The sequence below is a fragment of the Pseudophryne corroboree genome, chromosome 1, assembly GCF_028390025.1.
Source record: "Pseudophryne corroboree isolate aPseCor3 chromosome 1, aPseCor3.hap2, whole genome shotgun sequence".
NCBI classification, from domain to species: Eukaryota; Metazoa; Chordata; class Amphibia; order Anura; family Myobatrachidae; genus Pseudophryne; species Pseudophryne corroboree.
In genome coordinates, this window is record NC_086444.1 from 758,879,312 (window position 1) to 758,899,690 (window position 20,379).

The 20,379-nt window shown below is 43.2% G+C and overlaps 1 protein-coding gene across 1 annotated transcript in view; it reads right to left on the bottom strand.

The window, feature by feature from the left end:
* The window catches only part of SNCA (synuclein alpha), a 179,114-nt gene that overhangs the window by 144,359 nt on the left and 14,376 nt on the right, over window positions 1-20,379 (bottom strand). Inside the window, exons 3-4 of the mRNA XM_063917266.1 lie at window positions 12,769-12,810; window positions 2,257-2,402 (exon numbers count right to left, since the gene is read on the bottom strand). Of these exons, the coding sequence (XP_063773336.1) occupies window positions 2,257-2,402; window positions 12,769-12,810 (188 nt within the window). The remainder of the gene's footprint in view (window positions 1-2,256; window positions 2,403-12,768; window positions 12,811-20,379) is intronic.

Sequence of the window (20,379 nt, forward strand, 5' to 3'; positions counted from 1 at the left end):
TGATATCACATCTCTGAGATGATCAATGCGGCTGCGTTGTATGCTCAGAAATAAATATGGATCTTTGCCTGTATTCAGAGTTAGCTATATCTATTTGCTCGCACTATCCATCTGCTTATGAAAGCAACTGTAATCACTATCAATGTTCATTTGCCCAATCTATATCCTTAGTACCAGAGATCCATCTGAAATCAAGCAGATCTCTGCTTACTCTATGCGTACACTACATTTTCAATAGGCCATATTTCTGCCTACACACCATCACACGCAATTGGAACATATACGGTAGCATACATGTGAATACCCAGTTGCTCCCAGTTACACCATCTGATACCAAGGTCAACTTACCTAAATAATAATATTACCCAAAAGAAAGCCAGGTGTGACTGTCTCTCTGTTGTATTAGCAAACAGATGTATGTCAGGGCCTAATATATTTCATGGAAGTCATTTATTTGATAGAATTATATTTTAATATTAAGAATTTAACAAATAGTTCAAACTGAAATAGCATAGTGTGCCCTAACAAATACAGTACATATCAAGACTGGTTGTCTAAGTAGTGTAGAACTTAAAACGCAAATTGTAATGTGTTAAATTTTCCTGGACTGATCTTAGACATAAATATCGATACAGTATATCCTAGCTGTTCAGGAACTTTGTGCTTGAGGACAGTTGTAACATATGTTCTATTTAAAACTGACAATTAGAGGGAGTTTTTAGGGGAGGGGAATGGTATTGGGGCAGTCCAATGGAATATGGCCATGCACACAATGTAATATGGCCATGCACACAATGTAATATGGCCATGCACACAATGTAATATGGCCATGCACACGTGATGTGACAACACCCTTTTCTCATGCACACCAGAATGTCCAAACATGGGGGGTCATTCCGAGTTGTTCGCTCGGTAAAAATCTTCGCATCGCAGCGATTTTCCGCTTAATGCGCATGCGCAATGTTCGCACTGCGACTGCGCCAAGTAAATTTGCTATGCAGTTAGGAATTTTACTCACAGCTTTTTCATCGTTCTGGCGATCGTAATGTGATTGACAGGAAATTGGTGTTACTGGGCGGAAACAGGCCGTTTTATGGGCGTTTGGGAAAAAACGCTACCGTTTCCGGAAAAAAACGCAGGAGTGGCCGGAGAAACGGAGGAGTGTCTGGGCGAACGCTGGGTGTGTTTATGACGTCAAACCAGGAACGACAAGCACTGAACTGATCGCAGATGCCGAGTAAGTCTGAAGCTACTCAGAAACTGCTACGAGGTGTGTAATCGCAATATTGCGAATACATCGTACGCAATTTTAAGATGCTAAGATTCACTCCAGGTAGGCGGCGGCTTAGCATGAGCAAATCTGCTAAAATCCGCTTGCGAGCGAACAACTCGGAATGACCCCCATTGGGCGATATGATATGTGCAGGGGAGGATTATTTTTTCCTATGCATGGATTTCTGTTTGTAAATTGTTTCAAATGATAGGCCACACAAGCTCAGATTGCAATGTGCAGTACCAAATTTGGGGTGTAAAGAACACTGCCCTTTGAACTATGGAGAAGTGGAAATGTATTCTCTTGAGTTATGAATCATGCTTTAACATTTGGAATTGTGATAGTCAAATCCAGGTTTGGAGAATGCCAGAACATTTCCTACCTGAATGTGTGCTGTTATAAAACGAATTTATGAATGATGGTTTAATATGGATTTTATATATATATATATATATATATATATATATATATATATATATATATATATAGCTTCACATATATATATAGCTTCACATATATATATAGCTTCACATCAAAATATGGCTGTATCTTTAACATTATTACTACATTTAATTAAAAAAATTATAGTACACCAAAATTTCCACTGTAAAACACATTGTAAAATGGCCAAGGAGCATATGTCAACTTAATCCAACAGCATCCACCATGTGCGCCAGCAACTTCCAGCACATGTGAACAGCAGTACTCAGCATTTGTGGCAAAGTAGCCTCTTATAGGTTGGACCCAATAGCAATTAACACACCAGACCCAGTGGCATCCAAAATGTGTGACCCAGGAGTGTGCAGCATGACAGAACAGACCTAGTACCACTAAGCTAAAAAAGAGACTGCTGAAAAGTATAACTGGTCACTGGTGCTTCACTGACTGTTCATGACTCCTCCAAATGACTTCTGTCTCACATATCATATTCACAAAATACTTTCTCTCTCTCTTTATCTCACAACCTATTTGTATGACCGTACCTGTTTACCCACTTGATCCTTCTTCACCAGCCCTGTAGCAGCAGCAATGTTTCCAGCGCCCTCTACGGTCTTGTGTGCTACGGCCGTCATTCCTGTAACAACTGCGCCACCCACATGAGAAACTTGTTCTTTGGTTTTTTCAGCCACTGGAGGAAATACATAATATGTTTATTTGTTAGAAATCATTGCAGTCGAGTATATCTATGCATTTATTATAACCAAAGCTTTGGCTCATCAAAGAAGTACTACTACCATAAGTAGGGTGGTGCGTCTGGTGCAGGGCGCTGTGTCTTGGGGCTGGCATGGCTGTTTCCCAGCCCGCCATGCTCATTTGGCACTAAAATCCCTAATGCTGATTGCAATGCATGTGATGGCCATGGAATATATAAGGGGGTGATGGGCATACACTATATAAATGAGTTATGGCCATGGAATATATAGAGGAGTGATGGGCATACTGCATATAATAGGCGGGGAAATGATTGGCATAAAATAAAGTATGAGGGGCCGATAAACCTATAAAAAGTTTTTTTTATATTTGAAAACACATTGGTTAAGTACAAGTGTCTATGGCATGGGGTGTGCCAATGCACTTTCTCAACCAAGGGCACCAAAATGTCTAGTTACGGCTCTGACTGCAGGAGAAGGGTTTGTAAACTGTATGCAGGAAAGTGCCACTAACCTATATCCTGATTAATGTAAAGTACAATTACAGTATTGAGGCCCATAAACTAGAACAGCGGTCGCCAACCCGTCGCTCACGAATGACGGGTAGCTCGGCACCGCTTACTAAGTAGCTCACGGCGGCAGTGGCGGTGGGTGCATATTAATATGGTGTCAGCGGTCAGCAAATCAGAGCTCGCGCGCCAGCTCCTGATTGGCTGGTGGTCCGCACCATATTTCAAATGGCCGAGCGGCCGGAGACGTCAGCAGCGCCAGTATTTCAGACGGAGCAGGAGACACGCTGCGCTAGTGGGCTCTCCTCATCTCCTCCCCTCAGACACAGCAGTGGCTGCGGGGGCAAAATTGTGAGCACTACTGTTGTATCTGTCACTAATGGGGGAATTACATGTATCTGGCACTGCTAGGCGGTATCACATGTATCTGGCACTGCTGGGGGGCATTATTTGTTTATCTGGCACTGCTGAGGGGCATTATTTGTTTATCTGGCACTGCTGGGGGCATTATTTGTGTATCTGTCACTGCTGGGGGGCATTACTTTATCTGGCACTGCTGGGGGGCATTATTTGTGTATCTGGCACTGCTGGGGGGCATTACTTGTTTAACTGGCACTGCTGGGGGGCATTATTTGTGTATCTGGCACTGCTGGGGGGGGTATTATTTGTGTATCTGGCACTGCTAGGGGGCATTACTTGTTTATCTGGCACTGCTGGGGGGCATTACTTGTTTATCTGGCACTGCTGGGGGGGCATTATTTGTGTATCTGGCACTGCTGGGGGCATTACTTGTTTATCTGGCACTGCTGGGGGGCATTATTTGTGTATCTGGCACTGCTGGGGGGCATTACTTGTTTAACTGGCACTGCTGGGGGGCATTATTTGTGTATCTGGCACTGCTGCGGGGGCATTATTTGTGTATCTGGCACTGCTAGGGGGCATTACTTGTTTATCTGGCACTGCTGGGGGGCATTATTTGTGTATCTGGCACTGTTGGGGGGAATTATTTGTGTATCTGGCACTGCTAGGGGGCATTACTTGTTTATCTGGCACTGCTGGGGGGCATTATTTGTGTATCTGGCACTGTTGGGGGGAATTATTTGTGTATCTGGCACTGTTGGGGGGAATTATTTGTGTATCTGGCACTGCTGGGGGGGGCATTACTTGTGTATCTGGCACTATGCGGGGGCATTACTGTTGCGAGGCAACACCCACTTTTGTGAGGTCATGCCCACTTTTGTGAGCCCGCACCCACTTTCACAGGAATGCGCGTGCATTGGGGGGAAGAGGGTAGCTCTACCAGAGGTTTTATTTTCCAAATGTAGCTCACACCCCAATTAAGGTTGTAGACCACTGCACTAGAAGATATTTTCCAAAGATATGAGCGATAACAACGATTATGATCGATCAAATCGTTCAGATCTTCCAAATCGTTCTAGTGTGTACACAGCAAAAGATGAACGATGCGCGCCCCCCTGGTCGTTGGAAGCAGGTTATCAGTCATCCATGCATGCAGCTCAGTCCCCCCAATCCCAGCCGAGCAGATCGTTCATCATTCAGATTGTTTGTAACAAAGCTCAGTGTGTACACTCAATATCGTTTGTTAGCTCATCTTCCACATTGTTCATCTTTCACATTGTTCCAAGTCTTTTAGTGTGTATGGGCCTTTAGTCGTCCCAATATTAAAAAGTTTGAATTGTAAATAATGCAACTCTAGTCAACACATTCTAGTTGGTACTGTAACTCTCTGCACTGATATTGTATTTAGGCGTACCTAAATGTCTTAATTATAGACTCATGAAACAAATCTCAACCAAAATGTCATACACAAAAATATATCAGCAAATGGAGACAATCGTGCCAATTCTGGCTGACAGGAATTTGACATACTTGATTGTAATGTAGTGCCATTCAAAAATGTTAGCTCTCAGGCAGGGCCCTCTAACGTTCTGTTCTTCTCTTGCACTATCTTTTCCACCAGTGCGTGGCTTTTGTCTCCTCCCCTCAGCGATTCTGAAACTGTCTGTTCCCATACAATAAGTATAGGACTACTGAGAGCTGTTGAGCCTTCCCCTTGACTCCATATCTGTGGTTTTACTGCAATGTTAGTATTGATGTTTTGTACTCACTAGAGATGAGCGGGTTCGGTTTCTCTGAATCCGAACCCGCACGAACTTCATGTTTTTTTTCACGGGTCCGAGCGACTCGGATCTTCCCGCCTTGCTCGGTTAACCCGAGCGCGCCCGAACGTCATCATGACGCTGTCGGATTCTCGCGAGACTCGGATTCTATATAAGGAGCCGCGCGTCGCCGCCATTTTCACACGTGCATTGAGATTGATAGGGAGAGGACGTGGCTGGCGTCCTCTCCATTTAGATTAGGAGAGAGAGAGAGAGATTGACCTGAGGCTGATACTGTAGAAGAGAGTGCAGAGTTTAGTGACTGACCACAGTGACCACCAGCAGTGCAGTTGTTTTATTTAATATATCCGTTCTCTGCCTGAAAAAAACGGTACACACAGTGACTCAGTCACATACCATATCTGTGTGCACTGCTCAGCCCAGTGTGCTGCATGCCTGCATCATCTATGTATATATTATATATCTGACTGTGCTCAGCTCACACAGCTTATAATTGTGGGGGAGACTGGGGAGCACTGCAGTGCCAGTTATAGGTTATAGCAGGAGCCAGGAGTACAAGACAGTCACATACCATATCTGTGTGCACTGCTCAGCCCAGTGTGCTGCATCATCTATGTATATATTATATATCTGACTGTGCTCAGCTCACACAGCTTATAATTGTGGGGGAGACTGGGGAGCACTGCAGTGCCAGTTATAGGTTATAGCAGGAGCCAGGAGTACATATTATATTAAAATTAAACAGTGCACACTTTTGCTGCAGGAGTGCCACTGCCAGTGTGACTGACCAGTGACCTGACCACACTGACCACCAGTATAGTTAGTAGTATACTATATTGTGATTGCCTGAAAAAGTTAAACACTCGTCGTGTGACTTCACTTGTGTGGTGTTTTTTTTTTTATTCTATAAAAAACTCATTCTGCTGACAGACAGTGTCCAGCAGGTCCGTCATTATATAATATATATACCTGTCCGGCTGCAGTAGTGATATATATATATTTTTTATATCATTATTTATCATCCAGTCGCAGCAGACACAGTACGGTAGTTCACGGCTGTAGCTACCTCTGTGTCGGCACTCGGCAGTCCATCCATAATTGTATACCACCTACCCGTGGTTTTTTTTTCTTTCTTCTTTATACATACATACTACTACATCTCTTTATCAACCAGTCTATATTAGCAGCAGACACAGTACAGTACGGTAGTTCACGGCTGTGGCTACCTCTGTGTCGGCACTCGGCAGTCCGTCCATAATTGTATACCACCTAACCGTGTTTTTTTTTTCTTTCTTCTTTATACATACATACTACGACATCTCTTTATCAACCAGTCTATATTAGCAGCAGACACAGTACAGTACGGTAGTTCACGGCTGTGGCTACCTCTGTGTCGGCACTCGGCAGTCCGTCCATAATTGTATACCACCTAACCGTGGTTTTTTTTTCTTTCTTCTTCATACATACATACTACGACATCTCTTTATCAACCAGTCTATATTAGCAGCAGACACAGTACAGTACGGTAGTTCACGGCTGTGGCTACCTCTGTGTCGGCACTCGGCAGTCCGTCCATAATTGTATACCACCTAACCGTGGTTTTTTTTTCTTTCTTCTTTATACATACATACTACGACATCTCTTTATCAACCAGTCTATATTAGCAGCAGACACAGTACAGTACGGTAGTTCACGGCTGTGGCTACCTCTGTGTCGGCACTCGGCAGTCCGTCCATAATTGTATACCACCTAACCGTGGTTTTTTTTTCTTTCTTCTTCATACATACATACTACGACATCTCTTTATCAACCAGTCTATATTAGCAGCAGACACAGTACAGTACGGTAGTTCACGGCTGTGGCTACCTCTGTGTCGGCACTCGGCAGTCCGTCCATAATTGTATACCACCTAACCGTGGTTTTTTTTTTCTTCTTCATACATACATACTACGACATCTCTTTATCAACCAGTCTATATTAGCAGCAGACACAGTACAGTACGGTAGTTCACGGCTGTGGCTACCTCTGTGTCGGCACTCGGCAGTCCGTCCATAATTGTATACCACCTACCCGTGGTTTTTTTTTCTTTCTTCTTTATACATACATACTACTACATCTCTTTATCAACCAGTCTATATTAGCAGCAGACACAGTACAGTACGGTAGTTCACGGCTGTGGCTACCTCTGTGTCGGCACTCGGCAGTCCGTCCATAATTGTATACCACCTACCCGTGGTTTTTTTTTCTTTCTTCTTCATACATACATACTACGACATCTCTTTATCAACCAGTCTATATTAGCAGCAGACACAGTACAGTACGGTAGTTCACGGCTGTGGCAACCTCTGTGTCGGCACTCGGCAGTCCGTCCATAATTGTATACCACCTAACCGTGGTTTTTTTTTCTTTCTTCTTCATACATACATACTACGACATCTCTTTATCAACCAGTCTATATTAGCAGCAGACACAGTACGGTAGTTCACGGCTGTAGCTACCTCTGTGTCGGCACTCGGCAGTCCGTCCATAATTGTATACTAGTATCCATCCATCTCCATTGTTTACCTGAGGTGCCTTTTAGTTGTGCCTATTAAAATATGGAGAACAAAAATGTTGAGGTTCCAAAATTAGGGAAAGATCAAGATCCACTTCCACCTCGTGCTGAAGCTGCTGCCACTAGTCATGGCCGAGACGATGAAATGCCAGCAACGTCGTCTGCCAAGGCCGATGCCCAATGTCATAGTACAGAGCATGTCAAATCCAAAACACCAAATATCAGTAAAAAAAGGACTCCAAAACCTAAAATAAAATTGTCGGAGGAGAAGCGTAAACTTGCCAATATGCCATTTACCACACGGAGTGGCAAGGAACGGCTGAGGCCCTGGCCTATGTTCATGGCTAGTGGTTCATTCAGCTTCACATGAGGATGGAGGCACTCAGCCTCTCGCTAGAAAAATGAAAAGACTCAAGCTGGCAAAAGCAGTAGCACCGCAAAGAACTGTGCATTCTTCGAAATCCCAAATCCACAAGGAGAGTCCAATTGTGTCGGTTGCGATGCCTGACCTTCCCAACACTGGACGTGAAGAGCATGCGCCTTCCACCATTTGCACGCCCCCTGCAAGTGCTGGAAGGAGCACCCGCAGTCCAGTTCCTGATAGTCAGATTGAAGATGTCAGTGTTGAAGTACACCAGGATGAGGAGGATATGGGTGTTGCTGGCGCTGGGGAGGAAATTGACCAGGAGGATTCTGATGGTGAGGTGGTTTGTTTAAGTCAGGCACCCGGGGAGACACCTGTTGTCCGTGGGAGGAATATGGCCGTTGACATGCCTGGTGAAAATACCAAAAAAATCAGCTCTTCGGTGTGGAACTATTTCAACAGAAATGCGGACAACAGGTGTCAAGCCGTGTGTTCCCTTTGTCAAGCTGTAATAAGTAGGGGTAAGGACGTTAACCACCTCGGAACATCCTCCCTTATACGTCACCTGCAGCGCATTCATAATAAGTCAGTGACAAGTTCAAAAACTTTGGGTGACAGCGGAAGCAGTCCACTGACCAGTAAATCCCTTCCTCTTGTAACCAAGCTCACGCAAACCACCCCACCAACTCCCTCAGTGTCAATTTCCTCCTTCCCCAGGAATGCCAATAGTCCTGCAGGCAATGTCACTGGCAATTCTGACGAGTCCTCTCCTGCCTGGGATTCCTCCGATGCATCCTTGCGTGTAACGCCTACTGCTGCTGGCGCTGCTGTTGTTGCTGCTGGGAGTCGATGGTCATCCCAGAGGGGAAGTCGTAAGACCACTTTTACTACTTCCACCAAGCAATTGACTGTCCAACAGTCCTTTGCGAGGAAGATTAAATATCACAGCAGTCATCCTACTGCAAAGCGGATAACTGAGGCCTTGGCATCCTGGGTGGTGAGAACCGTGGTTCCGGTATCCATCATTACTGCAGAGCCAACTAGAGACTTGTTGGAGGTACTGTGTCCCCGGTACCAAATACCATCTAGGTTCCATTTCTCTAGGCAGGCGATACCGAAAATTTACACAGACCTCAGAAAAAGAGTCACCAGTGTCCTAAAAAATGCAGCTGTACCCAATGTCCACTTAACCACGGACATGTGGACAAGTGGAGCAGGGCAGGGTCAGGACTATATGACTGTGACAGCCCACTGGGTAGATGTATGGACTCCCGCCGCAAGAACAGCAGCGGCGGCACCAGTAGCAGCATCTCGCAAACGCCAACTCTTTCCTAGGCAGGCTACGCTTTGTATCACCGGTTTCCAGAATACGCACACAGCTGAAAACCTCTTACGGCAACTGAGGAAGATCATCGCGGAATGGCTTACCCCAATTGGACTCTCCTGTGGATTTGTGGCATCGGACAACGCCAGCAATATTGTGTGTGCATTAAATATGGGCAAATTCCAGCACGTCCCATGTTTTGCACATACCTTGAATTTGGTGGTGCAGAATTATTTAAAAAACGACAGGGGCGTGCAAGAGATGCTGTCGGTGGCCAGAAAAATTGCGGGACACTTTCGGCGTACAGGCACCACGTACAGAAGACTGGAGCACCACCAAAAACTACTGAACCTGCCCTGCCATCATCTGAAGCAAGAAGTGGTAACGAGGTGGAATTCAACCCTCTATATGCTTCAGAGGTTGGAGGAGCAGCAAAAGGCCATTCAAGCCTATACAATTGAGCACGATATAGGAGGTGGAATGCACCTGTCTCAAGCGCAGTGGAGAATGATTTCAACGTTGTGCAAGGTTCTGATGCCCTTTGAACTTGCCACACGTGAAGTCAGTTCAGACACTGCCAGCCTGAGTCAGGTCATTCCCCTCATCAGGCTTTTGCAGAAGAAGCTGGAGACATTGAAGGAGGAGCTAACACGGAGCGATTCCGCTAGGCATGTGGGACTTGTGGATGGAGCCCTTAATTCGCTTAACAAGGATTCACGGGTGGTCAATCTGTTGAAATCAGAGCACTACATTTTGGCCACCGTGCTCGATCCTAGATTTAAAGCCTACCTTGGATCTCTCTTTCCGGCAGACACAAGTCTGCTGGGGTTGAAAGACCTGCTGGTGAGAAAATTGTCAAGTCAAGCGGAACGCGACCTGTCAACATCTCCTCCTTCACATTCTCCCGCAACTGGGGGTGCGAGGAAAAGGCTCAGAATTCCGAGCCCACCCGCTGGCGGTGATGCAGGGCAGTCTGGAGCGACTGCTGATGCTGACATCTGGTCCGGACTGAAGGACCTGACAACGATTACGGACATGTCGTCTACTGTCACTGCATATGATTCTCTCACCATTGAAAGAATGGTGGAGGATTATATGAGTGACCGCATCCAAGTAGGCACGTCACACAGTCCATACTTATACTGGCAGGAAAAAGAGGCAATTTGGAGGCCATTGCACAAACTGGCTTTATTCTACCTAAGTTGCCCTCCCACAAGTGTGTACTCCGAAAGAGTGTTTAGTGCTGCCGCTCACCTTGTCAGCAATCGGCGTACGAGGTTACATCCAGAAAATGTGGAGAAGATGATGTTCATTAAAATGAATTATAATCAATTCCTCCGCGGAGACATTGACCAGCAGCAATTGCCTCCACAAAGTACACAGGGAGCTGAGATGGTGGATTCCAGTGGGGACGAATTGATAATCTGTGAGGAGGGGGATGTACACGGTGATATATCGGAGGGTGATGATGAGGTGGACATCTTGCCTCTGTAGAGCCAGTTTGTGCAAGGAGAGATTAATTGCTTCTTTTTTGGGGGGGGTCCAAACCAACCCGTCATATCAGTCACAGTCGTGTGGCAGACCCTGTCACTGAAATGATGGGTTGGTTAAAGTGTGCATGTTCTGTTTTGTTTATACAACATAAGGGTGGGTGGGAGGGCCCAAGGACAATTCCATCTTGCACCTCTTTTTTCTTTTATTTTTCTTTGCGTCATGTGCTGTTTGGGGAGGGTTTTTTGGAAGGGACATCCTGCGTGACACTGCAGTGCCACTCCTAAATGGGCCCGGTGTTTGTGTCGGCCACTAGGGTCGCTAATCTTACTCACACAGTCAGCTACCTCATTGCGCCTCTTTTTTTCTTTGCGTCATGTGCTGATTGGGGAGGGTTTTTTGGAAGGGACATCCTGCGTGACACTGCAGTGCCACTCCTAAATGGGCCCGGTGTTTGTGTCGGCCACTAGGGTCGCTAATCTTACTCACACAGTCAGCTACCTCATTGCGCCTCTTTTTTTCTTTGCGTCATGTGCTGATTGGGGAGGGTTGTTTGGAAGGGACATCCTGCGTGACACTGCAGTGCCACTCCTAAATGGGCCCGGTGTTTGTGTCGGCCACTAGGGTCGCTAATCTTACTCACACAGTCAGCTACCTCATTGCGCCTCTTTTTTTCTTTGCGTCATGTGCTGATTGGGGAGGGTTTTTTGGAAGGGACATCCTGCGTGACACTGCAGTGCCACTCCTAAATGGGCCCGGTGTTTGTGTCGGCCACTAGGGTCGCTAATCTTACTCACACAGTCAGCTACCTCATTGCGCCTCTTTTTTTCTTTGCGTCATGTGCTGATTGGGGAGGGTTTTTTGGAAGGGACATCCTGCGTGACACTGCAGTGCCACTCCTAAATGGGCCCGGTGTTTGTGTCGGCCACTAGGGTCGCTAATCTTACTCACACAGTCAGCTACCTCATTGCGCCTCTTTTTTTCTTTGCGTCATGTGCTGATTGGGGAGGGTTTTTTGGAAGGGACATCCTGCGTGACACTGCAGTGCCACTCCTAAATGGGCCCGGTGTTTGTGTCGGCCACTAGGGTCGCTTATCTTACTCACACAGTCAGCTACCTCATTGCGCCTCTTTTTTTCTTTGCGTCATGTGCTGATTGGGGAGGGTTTTTTGGAAGGGACATCCTGCGTGACACTGCAGTGCCACTCCTAGATGGGCCAGGTGTTTGTGTCGGCCACTAGTGTCGCTTAGCTTAGTCATCCAGCGACCTTGGTGCAAATTTTAGGACTAAAAATAATATTGTGAGGTGTGAGGTATTCAGAATAGACTGAAAATGAGTGGAAATTATGGTTTTTGAGGTTAATAATAATATGGGATCAAAATGACCCCCAAATTCTATGATTTAAGCTGTTTTTTAGTGTTTTTTTAAAAAAACACCCGAATCCAAAACACACCCGAATCCGACAAAAAAAATTTGGTGAGGTTTTGCCAAAACGCGGTCGAACCCAAAACACGGCCGCGGAACCGAACCCAAAACCAAAACACAAAACCCGAAAAATTTCAGGCGCTCATCTCTAGTACTCACTGCATTACATTTAAGCTCTTTATGCTTTATGGATTTATTTTTATGTGTACATATTGTATGTCGCTGTATAACATAAAAATAATAGTTAAATATGAATAATGGTGATATTGTAACAAGATTTTTTGTCACACTAGGGTTCCTGATTAGCAAATAAAATGGTCATCAATGGTCTAACTTAGGCAAGCAGTTAATACACAACTCCTTCAAGAGGACAAACTTTTATATCACAAAACATATTAAAGAAAGTGGAAGTGATTGTAAAGCACACTTGATTTACAGAGCAAACCATTTTATTTTTTGCAACTGCATGCCTAGATGGTCTGCCCAGCAGACATCAAAGTGCATACCAAGCCACTAATAGAAAGTATGTCCCTTACCTGTTGTTACTCCGTGTACAACACCGTCTCTTGTTTTGGAACCTATAAAACATGAAGAATCAGAATTTAAGGTAAGAGTTATAATTAGTAAAATGTTTTATTTAGTAGTTCCGAATAATAAGGTTCCAGTTACTGAAGATTTGGTAACAAGGTCAAACTGTAATGACAATAACCAAATCTCATCAAACGCCTTATTTTGTACAAGCATTAGTTATGTACAGCAGATGTTTGAACAGGCTGTGTCTAGTAGAAGGACATGAAAGACTTTCTGGGGGCAGCCAACAAATTTGAATATAATTGCATGTGTTGGCTCATATAACTAGTGCTCATAATTATTTTGTTACATACTTAGATGATGAGTATTATGATGATTATATTATTTATAATGATGTGTTTAATATATATATATGTACACACACACACACACACACACACACACACACACACACACACACACACACACACAGTATGTAGGTATTGCAAATTATTAAATGCATCATATTGTGTCTTCATTATTGGCAGAAGTACTACATCTGCAGTGGTGAAATAAATGACAGTAGTGTGCCATGGGAAAGTGTGCCACCTGATGATGATGCTTCTATTAGCCAGCGGTAATAATATGAATGACTCCTTTTCCACCCTTGCACGCAATCCAGAGTACAGTACTGGACAAGAAGAGGAGCCAATAAAATCACTAGGTGTTAGAAACTTTCCTACCAAGCTGGAGTGATTGCATACTGTGGGAGGCAGTGAATACGGCCTCAACCTTTGGGTCTGCTTTGTATACGGTTTTGTGTATTCACTGATGCACTTTGTTAGTTTGTAAGTGTGTGCTTTAACCAGTGCCACCACTTAATTCATCACATTTATTGATTTTATCAATATTCTACACTATTATTATTTATTGAATTATCTTTCATTATTCTATGATCTCACATTTTTCTTTTGTATATCCTTTCTAATTGAATAACTTAATTTCATTTTAATGACAATATATTGTTTTTATTAATCGCTTAATTTATAAAATCACATGTATATTAGTTGGTCAATATTTTTTTACTATCCATCTGATGTTTACGCAACCTTTTTGACTCCCAAAACACCTTTTGGGTAAGTTATTTTTATACTTTTATACTAGCCACTGGAAAAGTTTCTGGCTTTTGTGTTGTACACTAGTCATCATGTTAAATGCACAGGTTAAAGCATAACACTCCATGTTCTGACAAACAGCAATGGTATAAACGCCAATGGCTCCTAATGTAAACCCAGAACCCCAGCCTATCGCCTGGCTAATTTGTCCAGCATCAGAAGCATTATCCCTATGTACAGACATTTTTAAATGCAGTTAACAGGTACTACTAATCAACTTGGTTGCAGTTTAATCTCTGACCTTACATAAAACCTGGACTGAATCCATGTTCTGCATGTGATGCTTTTACATGCCTAAACAGTGAAATCCTGCTGTTCCTGCCACACTCCTCCCCCTTTATCTTCAACCACCTTGCCTCGTCTACATCTATTTGTGCCATCCACACAGGAACACACCCCTCAACCATCCTCTAGAGTTCCCCTTTTTCCCCTCTTACCCCTCCTCCACTGGATTCACTACAGGGTTGTGAGGAAGATTGGGACCCACAAACCTCCTGCAAAGGGAATCTACATTTAAGTGTCTAAAAAATTTTTTGTAAAATATACACAGTGGCGCAATGGGGAAATGCTGCCTGTGGGGTAAACTGAACCAGTTGGACTTCACCTTAAATCCAAAACACGTATGTAAAAGCAAAAAAAGATTGGATCAGTTCGCTCCTTTGGCGCAAGGGGAAAGATAATGGATTATATTAATATGTCAGAAAATGAAAAGCAATAATCTACGTACCGCCACTCACACTATGCGAGCGTGGGATATGTCCATAAAGGTATCTTTAACATGATATCACATCAATCTAGATCTTATTCCAGGAGTCAATTAAAAACACAGTTCAAAAATGCCTGGATATCGTACCCCAACTCACACGAAACAGGGGGTGATGACTCCTATCAAGGTATCTTTGAATATCTGGTGTGGCTTTGGATATGCCTCCACGGTGGGTGGTGATCTCATAAATGTAGAGAGATGGAAAAAACAACCAATGTGTAGTATTTCAATTAACACCACTCTTATGTGCAACTACATTTAAGTGTTGTTTCCCAGGATGTTGCTGCACATCAAATATAAATAGCTGTAAGGCCAAAAAACCAATGGGTCACACTAGTATTTACTTTCTTGTCCATGTGCATCCATTGTAAGGATGCATGGTCTGTAATAAGCCAAAATTATTGCCCTAACAATAATATTTTAGCGATTCCACTGCCAATTTAATCACCAAGCACTCCTGCTCCACAGTTGAGTATTCGCATTCTCTGGGCAGCAATTTCCGGCTAAGGTAGAGCATCACTTTCTCCTCCCCATCTACCTCTTGGGAAAAGATTGCCCCTAACCCAGTCCCAGAGACATCCATCTGAAAAATAAACTGTTTCTTGAAATCAGGATTCTGTAAAACAGGCTCTGCGCACAAAGCATGCCTTGAATCATGCCATGCAGCCTCTGCTAATCTAGACCGTATTATATTTTGTCTGGGGACTGTTTCTTCAGACATTCATTTAGTGGTGCCGCCCTAGTGGCAAAATCATAAATACATCTGCTATAATAGCCTACTAGACCCCAAAATGTCCTGAGATGTGACTTAACTTTTGGTTTAGGCCATGTGAGTGCTGATTCTACTTTATTAGGTTGAGGCCATGACTTGCAGTCTGCCTACAATATAACACAAGTACTTTGCCTCCTCCACTCCGATGGCACACTTCTCTGGGTTAGCTGTAAAATGCTGTGCCTGTAGAGACTGAAGACACTGCCTTCACATTCAGGAATTGTAACTCCCAGTCAGAGCTAAAAATGACAATATCATCTAAATATGCTGCAGCATATTCTCTATGAGGCTGTAGCAACTTGTCCTTACCTCTTTGGAAAGTTGCAGGTACTCCATGTAAACCAAAGGGCAGTACTTTATAATGAAAGAGACCATTTGGGCTGGATAAAACTGTCTTGGCCTTGGCAACTTCAGTCAAATGAATTTGCCAGTACCCTTTTGTTAAGTCAAGAGTAGTGAGATACTTTTTGATAAATTTTGTACTAATTTGTCAACTCGGGGCATAGAGTAGAAGTCAACATGAGAAATTTTATTTAATTTTCAGTAATCATTACAGAATCATAAGGCTCCCAAAGGCTTAGGCAATGGGATTATTCCATTCACTGTTTGACTCCTCTCTGACCCATAGACGCAACATCTCCTCCACTTCCCGTTTTACTGCTGCCCGTTTAGCCTCAGGTATGCGATATGGCCTCAGTTTTACCGCCTCCCCGGGTGGAATAATAATATCATGTTGTATGATTTGGGTTTTTCCACGGGATGGCCGTGAATACATACTGTGCTACCAAGTCTACCACTTCTTGATTCTTTCTGGACTTCAAGGTGACTTCCATAGGAACCTGACAACCGTGGGTTTTTATGGCCACTACAGAGGGTTGACTGATATTTTCTTTCCAGGGATTAAACAAATTCACATGGTAGATTTGGACTTCCTTCCTTCTACCTTCTTGTCGATCATTATAGTTAACAGTTCCCACCGCCTCTATGATCTCATAAGGGTCTCACCACTGGGCATACATTTTACTTCCAGTGGTGGGTACGAGAACCATTACCTTATCTCCCAGTTTAAAGGATCAGTTAACTGCAGTAACGTCATAACTATGTTTTTGATGCTGCTGAGCCCTGTTCATGTGCTAGTTCACAAGGGGCTCAATTTGACTGAAACGGTCATAAAGCCACAAACTAGATGATGTCAGGCTCTTGGGATGACTGCTGCTCCCACCTTTCTTTTAACAGATCTAAAATTCCGATGGGGTGTCTACTATAGAGAAGTTTGAAGCTGCTAAACCCCGTGGAGGCTTGGGGTACCTCTCAAACTGTAAACATCAGATAGGGTAGGAGTAGGTCCCAGTCACACTTCTCCTGAGACACCGCCCTTTTTATAATTTTCTTAAGAGTTTGGTTAAAGTATTCAACCAGGCCATCTGTCTGTGGGTGGTAAACTGAAGTAGTAATTCGATCCACCCCTAACAGACAACAAAGATTGTTCATTAATTTTGAGACAAAACGGGGTACCCTGGTCTATCTGGACCTCTTTTGGTATTCCCAAGAGGGTACATAGAATTAGTAATTCCTGGGCAATACTACTAGACTTCACATGATGTAGTGGTATAGCCTCAAGGTATCTGGTGGCATAGTTAACCACTACTAATATATTCTGATGCCCACAAGCAGATTTCTTCACTAGTCCTATCAAATCCATACCAATTCACTCAGAAGACATGGAGATGATAGGCAGGGGAACCAAGGGCACCCTAAATTCTGGCGGAGTAGCTGTCTTCTGAAACACTCTGTATTCTTGACAATATTTCTTTACTGCCACATAAATGCCTGACCAAAAAAAGTTTAACTGTATATGCTGGAGAGTTTTTTTTCTTCTCTAAATGTTCACCCCACAGATGAGTGTGATCCGCCCTCATTACCATCTGCTCGTGTTTCCAGGAAACCAACAACTGGTCTACCCTTTTACCCTTCAAATAAGACACAACACAATAAATATTTTTTCAATACAAAGTATGGTACCCCTTCTGGTGGTAAAGTAGTAATTACCTTACCATTTACCTCTACAACACTTTCAAAAGCATTTATTAAATTCCATCATTCTGTTGATCCTGCCCAAAGTCTTATAAAGACACTCTTTCACCAGGAGTTTTCTGCCTCTAAATCTGCGTTTGGTGCCCCTGAATCTGAGTTTGCTGCTTGGCAGGCAGATTCTGTTGTCCGGCAGCAAGATTTTACTGTCTAGCAACCAATTCAGCAAACACTTTCATTACCTCCTTCATATTACACTGCTTTTTCACTTTGTGGACAAACCTATCAAGCTTAACTAACTCTCTCTGGTGTGCTAGTTTCACAAACAGATTGGTATACCCCTTTTGTGCGCACTTTTTCTGTCTCACTGACCACTGAAACTGCAAAGCATCACACTAAGCAACAGTGCTGGCCTCCAAGCCACATATAGAAGTGAAAAAATCTGTTAAGCTGTGAAATAGTTGACATTTAAGGGCTGAATTGCCCATTTACACAATAAGATACTGTTAGAGCACTCAGACTCAATTTAGTCCCGGGTCCTTTGCTAAAACTAAAAGTGGATAAATCAATGGGACCAGATGGGATACACCCAAGGATACTCAAAGAGCTAAAAGATGTGCTGGTTACACCTTTAACAGAATTATTTAACCAGTCACTAAATACAGGTGCTATTCCAGAGGACTGGAAAAGAGCAAATGTAGTTCCACTGCACAAAAGTGGAAGCAAGGAAGAAGCAAGTAACTACAGACCAGTAAGCCTTACATCGGTAGTAGGGAAAGTAATGGAAAAAACTATTAAAAGAAAGAGTAGTGGAATGTCTTAAATCAAACAACTTACAGGATCCAAAACAGCATGGATTTACTGGTGGGAGATCATGCCAAACAAATCTTATTGACTTTTTTGACTCTGTGATGAAAATAATAGATCAAGGGGGAGCTGTAGATGTAGCATATCTAGACTTTAGTAAGGCATTTGACACTGTCCCACATCGCAGACTGCTAAATAAACTTGAAAGCCTGGGGGTGGATTATAAATCAGTTAAATGGATAAGAACCTGGTTGCAGGATAGGAAACAGACAGTCGTAGTTAATGGAGTGCAATCTATGGAGGGAAATGTTACCAGTGGAGTACCCCAGGGATCTGTACTTGGTCCAGTTCTCTTTAATATCTTTGTTGGTGACATTGCAGATGGTATTGAAGGGAAGATATGCCTTTTTGCAGATGATACAAAGATATGCAACAGGGTAGACACACCGGGAGGGGTCAAACAAATGATTAATGACCTAGGTAGGCTTGAGAAATGGTCAAGAACGTGGCAACTACAGTTTAATGCTAAAAAATGCAAAATCATGCACTTGGGTCTCAAAAACCCAAAGGCTAAGTATAGTATCAAGGGTACTATAATGGAAACTACTGAGGAGGAAAGAGATTTAGGAGTCACTATTTCAAGTGACTTGAAGGCAGGAAAGCAATGCAACAAAGCAATGAGAAAGGCAAGTCAGATGCTTGGTTGCATAGGGAGAGGAATCAGTAGCAGGAAAAAAGAAGTTATAATGCCACTGTATAGGTCATTGGTACGGCCCCATCTGGAATACTGTGTCCAGTTCTGGAGACCCTATCTCCAGAAGGATATAAATACATGAGAGAGTGTACAAAGAAGGGCAACTAAAATGGTGCATGGCCTACATCACAAAACTTACCTGGAAAGGCTAAAAGATCTTAACATGTATAGTTTGGAGGAGAGAAGGGAAAGGGGGGACATGATAGAAACTTTCAAATATATCAAGGGTCTTAACAAAGTTCAGGAGGGAAACATTCTTCAAAGGAAAAGAAGTATTAGAACTCGAGGGCATACATTGAGCTGGGGGGGAGGTTCAGGGGAAATTTAAGGAAAAATTACTTCACAGAAAGGGTAGTGGATAAGTGGAATAGCCTCCCATCAGAGGTGGTAGAGGCTAAGACTGTAGGGCAATTTAAACATGCTTGGGACAGGCATATGAATATCCTTACAAAGAATTAAGGTTAAAAAAGGGTTGAGATTGCCTAAAGGATAAAATAAAAAAGGGGCAGACTAGATGGGCCAAGTGGTTCTTATCTGCCGTCAAATTCTATGTTTCTATATGCTTCTATGTAATAGCGTCCAGCAATGTGGTTCCTGTTTGAGCACCAAATGTGATAAGGATCACATACACCAGGTAAAATTCAAACAGCAGGTTTATTCTTTCTCCAGCAGTTAGTTCACACACATGATTGTAACAACAGTTCATAGCAGGTTCCAGGTTAAAGTATAACATTCCATGTTCTGACAAACGGCAATGGTATAAACCTTAATGGCTCCTAACATAGACCTAGACCATCTCCTATCAATTGACTTGCTTGCCCAGCATCAGGAGTATTATGCCTGTGTAAAGACAACATTCTAAAAGGCAGCTAACAGGTGCTACTAATCAACTTGGCTGCAGTTTAATCTCTGACGTTACATAAAACCTGGACTGGATCCATGTTCAACTGCTGTTACATGCTTAAACAGGGAAATCCTGCTGTCCCTGCCATAATATATATATATATATATATACATAAATAGAGCATATGCAAAGTAGAAAAGCAACATGTAGGTTAAACCACAGGTACAAATAGCTAACGTCAGTAAACTCAATTGGTTAAATTATAAATTGGATTGTTAAAAATAATTCGTACACTTTAAGTTGCCTTCATTTTATGTGAAAGAAATATAGACACTTCAGCCATTGATGCGTATGGTAAAGTCTTGTAGTTTCTGTGGAAATTATGTCTTTACGATGCCCTCACTATTCGTCTTGACATCTAAAATTCTGTATTAGCTCTCAGTATCACACTTCACATCTCATTTTATGACTCATTTGTCATTCTCACT